Source organism: Ailuropoda melanoleuca, chromosome 5 (genome assembly GCF_002007445.2).
Source record: "Ailuropoda melanoleuca isolate Jingjing chromosome 5, ASM200744v2, whole genome shotgun sequence".
In the NCBI taxonomy this organism is placed as follows: Eukaryota; Metazoa; Chordata; class Mammalia; order Carnivora; family Ursidae; genus Ailuropoda; species Ailuropoda melanoleuca.
The window spans coordinates 11,030,388-11,040,323 of NC_048222.1; the positions used below are offsets into that span (position 1 = coordinate 11,030,388).

General features: G+C 38.6%; 1 protein-coding gene across 1 annotated transcript in view; it reads left to right on the forward strand.

Moving 5' to 3' along the window:
• Window positions 1–232: 232 nt before the first annotated feature.
• The window catches only part of LOC100469241 (syntenin-1-like), a 24,661-nt gene continuing 14,957 nt past the window's right edge, over window positions 233–9,936 (forward strand). Inside the window, 1 exon segment of the mRNA XM_034660193.1 lies at window positions 233–340. Within this exon segment, the coding sequence (XP_034516084.1) occupies window positions 233–340 (108 nt within the window).

Sequence of the window (9,936 nt, forward strand, 5' to 3'; positions counted from 1 at the left end):
CTGGCCTTTTCTAGGTAGTCAGAGATGGCAGTATCTGCCCTCTTATCTGGTTGTGTGAAAACAACAATGCGCTCGCTCTCATTACATTTCAGGACTAGCAGCAAATAGCAGGACAAGCTCCAAATCAGCTGCTCCTCTTGTCAATGTAGCAATGGCACTGGCAACTTTCTCTTTATCTCAGTACTCTGAAGCTATTTATACACTGGCATAGGAAAACATATTATTTGCAGAAATGCCTCCGGATCCTATGTCATTTGTACAGAGACAGAAGATGTTTGCAAAGAACCATATTTCTGTAGTATTTTTGCGACAGAGACTGTACAGCACGCTGATCTGCCAGGTTGTGTGGGTGTAAAAACAGCCCCCATTAACTAATCTTTACTTTGGCTGTTTAAATATCTATTCAATTTTTTCAGTCTGCCCATATTTAGATTTCGGGTTTGACTCATGATCAATTTGCAAGCTTTAAGAGTACAATAGAGTGCCTAGGAGTTCCTTTCTCCGTCCTCTCCTCCTCTCTACTGCGTTTTATTGGAATTGTGCCAGTATCCATGTGGAAGTCCTGACTTCAGATAATCTGGAAACGTGCAACTGGTTTCATTGCCATGGGCTCCTGTTAGTTCAGGTCCTTCTAGAAACAGATGCCAAGACAGGATTAGATGTGCAAGACATTCATCAGGGAAATGCCAATGAAGGGGGAAAGGGGAAGGGGCTGAAGGCAGTGAAGGGAACTAGGAATGATGAGAGGGAAGTAGTAAATGGGCCTGGGTCGGCAGTCTCAGACGGCACCCCTGTTCTAAGAATTTCCTAGCCTGGTTGACGGAAAGAAAGTCTTTGAGCCAGAGTCACCCATAGAAGAGTCCCCTGTCTTGCAGGGACAAACCTGCATAAGCAGCCTTGTCATATTCAGCCACTGGCCAGTAGTGGTCCCTGGGGCGCTTGGAGTCACGCAAGTGCTGTAGGAAACTGCCATCTGTCACTACGCTTCCCACAGCAAGAGATCTGAATGGTGCGTTTTCATGGCCACCACAGCTCCCACCCAGTTTTCCTTTAAAAAAATAAAAGGTAATGGCTTTTAAATTATTTTCTTTGAAGCTCTGGGGTCCTGAGGTGGGCCATCAGTCCCAGGGAGAACAAGAAAGAGGTCAAGAACCACCGTAGAGACCCCTCCATCTTCTTCACCCAGAGAGGATTTTTTTTTTAAGATTTCTTTATTTATTTGAGAGAGAGAAAGAGCATGAGCAGAAGGGGCAGGGGGAGAGGGAAAGAGAATCCCAAGAAGGCTCCACGCTGAGCACGGAGTCCAAATCGGGGCTGCACCCTACGACCCTGAGATCACGAGGTGAGCCGAAACCGAGAGTCAGAAGCTTAACCAACTGAGCCACTAAGGTGCCCCCAGAGCTTTTTTACTGTTGTGGATACGTTTGAGGGCTCTACGTCAGACTTCTTTTATGGGGAAAATGATTCAGCTCTCTTCTGCATAGTTTCAGAATAGTTAAAGGAAAACCACTGGTGGAGAGATTTTTCTTAGAACCCCGACACTTCATTTGTGGTTCACTGGAAGGAAAATAAAAGATATTTTCTGCATGATACTTATTTTCCCTTACACAATTGTGGCTCTCTGAATGCTGTTCCATGTGCCTGCAATGCCTTTCTCCCTCTCTTATATTTAGAAAATTCCTCATCCTTCAGGACCCATCCCTACTGTCACCATCACTCTGAGGCTTTCCCTGACTTCTGTAAGCACAGAAAGCAGTTCCTGCCACTCTGTTCCGGTGGTGCTTTGTATCTTGTTTACAGCATTTGTCACATTTTTATAATAATTTGTACATTTGTATCCTCCAAATTAAAAATTTTTTGTATTTTATTCTTTCTCTCTTTCTCTAAAGAAAAAACATTAGCATTATTCCATAAACGTACATGCTGGTAAATTCTCCTGTTTTACAGCCATGACTAACACCTCTAGCTGGTTAAGAAAAACCCAGGTACTTCCTAAGTAATTTTGAATTTCCACGATATGCTTTTAAATCTCTGACCAAAGCAAAGCAACAAAACAAAAGTTGGCGTTCAAAAGGTGGCTCTAGGGGGCGCCTGGGTGGCACAGCGGTTAAGCGTCTGCCTTCGGCTCAGGGCGGGATCCCTGCGTTATGGGATCGAGCCCCACATCAGGCTCCTCTGCTGTGAGCCTGCTTCTTCCTCTCCCACTCCCCCTGCTTGTGTTCCCTCTCTCGCTGGCTGTCTCTATCTCTGTCAAATAAATAAATAAAATCTTTAAAAAAAAACAAAAACAAAAGGTGGCTCTAAACTAGTTATCAATATGGGATCATTTGCATGACATCTTTGTTAGAACCATGAAAAGCAAGTACAATGAGAAAATTGAACCTATAATTCATGTATCTGTTCATTCCACAAATACTGACTGAGAACCTACTGTGTGCCCGGCAGTGTTCCAGGGGCTACCATGATTTAAATAAAACAGTGAAGTGATAGGGAGTGAGAGAGAGGCTACTCTGGGCTGGGTAATCAGGAAAGGAGCTTCCCATAATGTGTTAGGACCTGAAGGCCATGTGAAGCTCTAGGGCTGTAGCACCCCTGGCAGAGAACAGCTAGGGGGAAGGCCCCAAGATGGAAACACACCAAAGCCAGGGCGATAAGACTTTGGTGAGCAAGGCAAGGAGGGGTAGACGTTGTCAGAGACGCAGGCAGGAGTCAGTTATGCAGGGCTTTGTAGAACAGCAGAAGGATTTTAGATTTTTTCCCTATAGGGGAACAGGAAGTCATTGGAGGATTGTAAGCAGGCAAATGGTATGATCTGATTTATATTTTTAAAGGATCACTGTGGATGTTATGTATAAAATGGATTGCAGTGGGTTAAGAGTAGAAATAAGACAAGCATGGAGTCACTGAAGTCCCGATGAGAGCTAATCTGGGTTTGGATTAGAGTGTAGCAGTACAGTGCAGTGTTAAAGTATGCAAGTAAATACTATGTATGGACACAAGTGCACACACACAGAAACACACACATCATAGTGAAAGCAAAACAAAAAAAAAAATTGACCTCGGACCTCTGTACTGTCATCTAGTTATGCTCTTGCAGGAAACAATTAAACATAACTTGTAAACCCACTTCTACCCCTGCTCTCTGTTCTCTAATTGTTAAGGGAAATGATTGAGCAGAGAGGGTAAGAATTTCCATTTGAGGGTCTGGAAAGATACAGGTTGTAGAAACATGGAGTCTGATCTATAAGGCTGCTTTCTTTTTTATTGTCCAGGTCTGCATTCATGAATTCAAGGTGATACATAGTTGTGTCTCCTGAGCAAATGCACTAGTTATAATATTCTGACTAAATTAATAAGGGGGAGGGGGCTTGGTGTTTAATTAGTTGACCATCTGTTCTCTTAATCATCTCTTACCTTGACAAGGCACTGGTTCTTAATTGAGCTCCCTCTCTCCGGTATAAACCTCCTAAATCCATTCACCGTATTGTCACCAGAGTGCTAGAGCGAAGACAACTCCAACCACGTTGCTCCCCTGCTCTGTAAGACCTTCCAGAGCTCTCACCACCTGAAGAATGAAGTTTCAGCTCCTTTCATGCATCCAAGGCCATCTGTATCTCTTGCTATCTCTGCTCTGGGCCCTGTCCTCACTGCATCTTTTGCTTGACTGACACTGAGGAAGAGAGACCTGCTCTTCACACTCAGTGCCTTTGCTTGTGGTGTTCCCTGTGTCTAGACAGTCAACCCTTTCTTACATTTGTGTCCATTGAACCTCAGCTCAGGCTTCACCCTCTAAACAAAGCCTCCAGGCATCCTTCCAGGTTGTATTAAATGCCCCTTTATGTCCTTAAAGGAATGGCTCTTAAAGTGTGGCCCATGGAACCCAAGGAAAGAGGGGGCTCCCTTAATTATCATGGGGGTCAAAATGAGTTTCATAATACTAGGATGTTTTTTGCCTTCTCTACTGTGTTGACATTGGCGATAATAGTGCAAAAGCAATGGTGAGTAAAACTGCCAGCATCTTAACACAGATTAAAGCAGTGGCACCAAGTGACACTCATCATCACTCTTCTAGTGCAGTGTCCCTCTTGTTCACATGCTGCCCACTTTCCACCACATGGTCATGAAAGAAAAAAGAAAAGACCAATTGCCCTTAACAATGTTGTTGATGAACTGGTAAAAATTAACTCATTTTATTAAATCTCAATCCTTGAATACAGAACTTTTTAATATTTGACATGCATGAGAAATACGAATAAAGCACTTTGGCTGCATGCCAAACCGCAGTGGTTGTTAGGAGAAGCACCTGTGTTTGAGTTCCAAGCTGAGCTAGCCGGGTTGGTTTGTGTCTTTTCCATAGAACACCATTTTTTATCTGAAAGAACGACTGACAGACAAACTAGGATGATTCAGACTTGGGCATTTGGCAGACATTTTTTTGAAAAAGGAACCAAGCGAACCTGTCACTTCAAGGAAAACAACTGAAAGTATTTGTTGCCAGTGATGAAATTTGAGCTTTCCAGCAAAAATGAGAATTTTTGGAAAGCATGTATCTGCCACTGTGAACTTGACAGCTTCCCAGTACTTAGAGACATTTCTGAGATTGGCAAAGATATTAATGAATATGTTTTTTAAATATATTGTATAATAAAACGTGTAAACATTTGGAAGATCTACATGACTCAAGAACCAATATTTTACAAATGACCAACACATGTAAATCCATTTACACTGTGAAATAATCAATGTATTTTAATGTAGCAAAGTATAAAATGTTTATTTCTATCACCCCAAATGGATTTATAGAATCAGTGCAATCCCAATCAAAATGCCAACAGGCTTAATTTTTTTAAAACTTGGCAGGCTAATTCTAAAATATATATGGAAATGCAAAGAAACTAGAGTAGCCAAAGAAATTTGGAAAAGAAGTTGAAAAATTTCTACCTGACTTCAAGACTTACTGTTAATCTACAGTAATCAAGATAATGTGGTATTGGTACAGAGATAGACATATAGATCAATTCAACAGAGACCCTAGAAATAATTCTACATATATGTGGCCAATATATTTTTAATAAAAATACCAAGACAGCTCAATGTGGACAAAGATAGTCTTTTCAGCAAATGATACTAGAACAATTGGATAGTCATTAAAAAAAGAGGGGGGGGAGCCTCAATCTTTATCTCATAATATATACAAAAATTAACTCAAACTGCATCATTGTCTTAAAGGTAGGAGTCAAAACTATAAAATTTCTTTTTTTTTTTTTAAAGATTTTATTTATTTATTTGACAGAGACAGAGACAGCCAGCGAGAGAGGGAACACAAGCAGGGGGAGTGGGAGAGGAAGAAGCAGGCTCCTAGCAGAGGAGCCTGGCGGGGCTCGATCCCAGAACGCTGGGATCATGCCCTGAGCCGAAGGCAGACGCTTAACCGCTGTGCCACCCAGGCGCCCCAAAACTATAAAATTTCTTAAGGAATACATAGAATTTAGTGGCCCTGGGTTTGGCAAAGAATTCTTTGAAAAACCACAAACTATATATACAATGGAATATTACTCAGCCATCAAAAAGAATGAACTCTTGCCATTTGCAACAACATGGGAGGAACTAGAGGGCATTATGCCAAGCGAAGTAAGTCAGTCAGAGAAAGACAAATACCATTTGATTTCACTCATATGTGGAATTTAAGAAACAAAGTAGATGAACATAGGGGAAGGGTAGGAAAAATAAAATAAGTTGAAAACAGAAATAGAGACAAACCATAAGAGACTCTTAACTATAGGAAACAAACTGAGGGTTGCTGGGGGGGAGGTGGGAGGGGGAATGGTGTGATGGCATTAAGGATGGCACTTGATATAATGAGCACTGGGTGTTGTATGCAACTGATGAATCACTAAATTCTACCTCTGAAAGTAATAATACACTATATGTTAATTAAATTGAATTTAAATTAAAAAAATAAAGTAGTCACATTATCCATGAAAAAAAGCACAAACTATGAAAAACAAAAAAACAATAAAGTAATCAAAATTTAAAACTTTTGCTCTCAAAATGCCAAGAATATGGAAAGTAAGCCATAGCTTATGAGAAAATATTTGCAAAACACGTATTTGACAAGGCTGAATAAGAAAACAAGTTACCTAATAAAGAGGGGGCAAATGATTTGCACAGACACATCATCAAAAAAGATCTATGAAAGAGAAATAATACATGAAAAGATGCTCAACATAATGGGTCATTATGGAAATGAAAATTCCATAGAATGGCCAAAATTAAAAAGGTCAACAATACCACTCATTGGAATGCTGATGGGAATGTTAAATGGTACAGCCACTGTGGAAAATGATTTGACAGTTTTATAAAAAGCTTAACATATACTGTATGACCCAGCCATCCACTTCTAAGTGTTTTCCCAGGAGAAATGAAAATATATGTCCACACAAAGACTTGAACTTAAATATTCATAGCAGACTTATTTATAATAGCCAAAACCTTGGTGGTGGGAGAGAACAAATGTCCAATCAGGAGGGGAAAGGATAAACAAATTGTGTCATATCGAAACAATGGAATACCATTCAGAAATAAAAAAGAACATACTCCTGATACATTATAAAACATGGATACATTTCAACATAATTATGTGAGTGAAAGAAGCAAGTCAAAAAAGAATATTTACTTTATAATTCCATTTAGATACAATTTTTTTTAATTTTTAAAAATATTTATTTATTTATTAGAGTGAGCACGAGTGGGGGGGTGGGATGAGGGGTGGGGAGGGAGAAGTAGATTCCCCTCTGAGCAGGCAGCCTGACTCGGGGCTCAATCCCAAGGTCTGGAGATCGTGACCTGAGCTAAAGGCAGATGCCTAACTGGCTGAGCCACCCAGGCACCCCTAGATACAATTTTAGCCTGCACTGTCAGATGTCTAGCCACTAACCACATATGGCTATTGAGCACTTCAAACGTGATTAGTTCAAATTGAGTGATGCTGTAAGAATATGGAAATCTTGAAGACCTAGTATGAAAGAAGAGAACGTAAAATATCTGTCTTAGTCCATTTGGGCTGCTGACCATAGACTGGGTGGTTTATAAACAATAGGAATTTATTTCTCACAGTTGAAGACCAGTAAGTCCAGGATCAAGGTGCTGGCAGATTTGGTGTATGGCGAAGGCCTGTGTCCTGGCTTATAGATGATCATCTTCTCATACATGAATGTATCCATATGTCAAAAACTCCTTAAATTGTACATTTCAAATATGTGTGACTTATTGTATATCAGTTGTATCTCAACAAATCTGTAAAAAAAAATAACTTTATTGATCTATTTTCAAATTTAACATTACAAACAACTTTTAAGAAACTATCACTTTAAAAAAACTATCTTTTCCCAAGTTTTTGTGTAATAGTAAAGAATATGCGCAATTATTTGAAAACTACTAAAATACTATACCCATTTCAACTGTAGATCTATACATAAATGGGGGGAGTAAAAATTGGTTTCCTTTAAAATGGGTTCAAACATAAGCCACCATTAAATGAATATAATCTGCTATACAAATAAAATATTGTGTATGAACCTAATGGTAACCACAAATCAAATAAATAACCTAAACTTAAACCTAAAGGAGCTAGGACAAGAAAAACAAACAAAGCCCAAAGCCATAGACAGAAGGAAATAATAAATATTAGAGCAGAAGTAAATGAAATAGAGACTTAATAGAAAAGGTCAATGAAACCAGGAACTGGTTCTTTGAAAAGATCAAAATAATGGATAAACCTTTAGCCAGATTCATCAAGAAAAAAAAGAGATGACTCAAATAAATAAAATCAGAAATAAAGGAGGAGAAATAACAACTGACACCACAGAAGTACAAAGGATTATAAGAGAATATTATGAAAAATTATATGTCCAATAAATTGGACAACCTAGAAGAAATGGATATATTGATAGAAACATATAACTTTCCAAAACTGAATCAGGAAGAAATAGAAAATTTGAACAGATTGATTACTAGCAGTGAAATTGAATCAGTAATCAAAAAAAACTCCCAACAGGGGCACCTGGGTGGCACAGCAGTTAAGCATCTGCCTTCGGCTCAGGGCGTGATTCCCGGCATTATGGGATCAAGCCCCACATCAGGCTCCTCTGCTACGAGCCTGCTTCTTCCTCTCCCACTCCCCCTGCTTGTGTTCCCTCTCTTGCTGGCTGTCTCTATCTCTGTCAAATAAATAAATAAAATCTTTAAAAAAAAAACTCCCAACAAACAAAAGGCCTGGATCAGATAGCTTCACAGGTGAATTCTACCAATACCAAACATTTAAAAAAAGGTTAAGACCTATTCTTCTCAAACTATTCCAAAAAATAGAAGAGGTAAGATAGCTTCCCAATTCATTCTACAAGTCCAGCATTAGCTTGAAACCAAAACCAGACAGATACTACAAAAAATGAAAGCTATAGGGCGGTATCTCTGATGGACATAGAAGCAAAATCATCAACAAAATATTAGCAACAGCATACAACAATACATCAGAAAATCATTCACCATGATCAAATGGAATTTATTCTAGGGATGCAAGCATGGTTCAATATTCACAAATCAATCAGCGTGATACATCATGTTAACAAGAGAAAGGGGAAAAACCATATGATCATCTCAATAGATGCACAAAAAGCATTTGACAAAGTATGACATCCATTAATGATTAAAAAAAAAACTAACTCAATAATGTAGGTTTAAAGGGAACATACCTCAAAATAATGAAGACCATGAAAAACCCATAGCTAATATCATACACAGTGGTGAAAAACTGACAGGTTTTCCTCTAAGATCAGGAACAAAACAAAGATATCTGCTCTCACCACTTTTATTCAGCATAGTACTGGAAGTCCTGGCCACAGCAATCAGACAAGAAAAATAAAAGACATCCAAATAGGTAAGGAAAAAATAAAACTTTCACTATTTGCAGATGACAGGGTATTATACATAGAAAACCCTAAAATAAGACTCTACCAAAAAACTACTAGAACTGATAAACGAATTCAGTATATTCACAGGATGCAAAATTAACATACAGAAATCTGTTGCATTTCTATACATTAATAATGAAGTAGCAGAAAGAGANCCAACAAACAAAAGGCCTGGATCAGATAGCTTCACAGGTGAATTCTACCAATACCAAACATTTAAAAAAAGGTTAAGACCTATTCTTCTCAAACTATTCCAAAAAATAGAAGAGGTAAGATAGCTTCCCAATTCATTCTACANCCAACAAACAAAAGGCCTGGATCAGATAGCTTCACAGGTGAATTCTACCAAACATTTAAAAAAGGGTTAAGACCTATTCTTCTCAAACTATTCCAAAAAATAGAAGAGGTAAGATAGCTTCCCAATTCATTCTACAAGTCCAGCATTAGCTTGAAACCAAAACCAGACAGATACTACAAAAAATGAAAGCTATAGGGCGGTATCTCTGATGGACATAGAAGCAAAATCATCAACAAAATGTTAGCAACAGCATACAACAATACATCAGAAAATCATTCACCATGATCAAATGGAATTTATTCTAGGGATGCAAGCATGGTTCAATATTCACAAATCAATCAGCGTGATACATCATGTTAACAAGAGAAAGGGGAAAAACCATATGATCATCTCAATAGATGCACAAAAAGCATTTGACAAAGTATGACATCCATTAATGATTAAAAAAAAAACTAACTCAATAATGTAGGTTTAAAGGGAACATACCTCAAAATAATGAAGACCATGAAAAACCCATAGCTAATATCATACACAGTGGTGAAAAACTGACAGGTTTTCCTCTAAGATCAGGAACAAAACAAAGATATCTGCTCTCACCACTTTTATTCAGCATAGTACTGGAAGTCCTGGCCACAGCAATCAGACAAGAAAAATAAAAGACATCCAAAT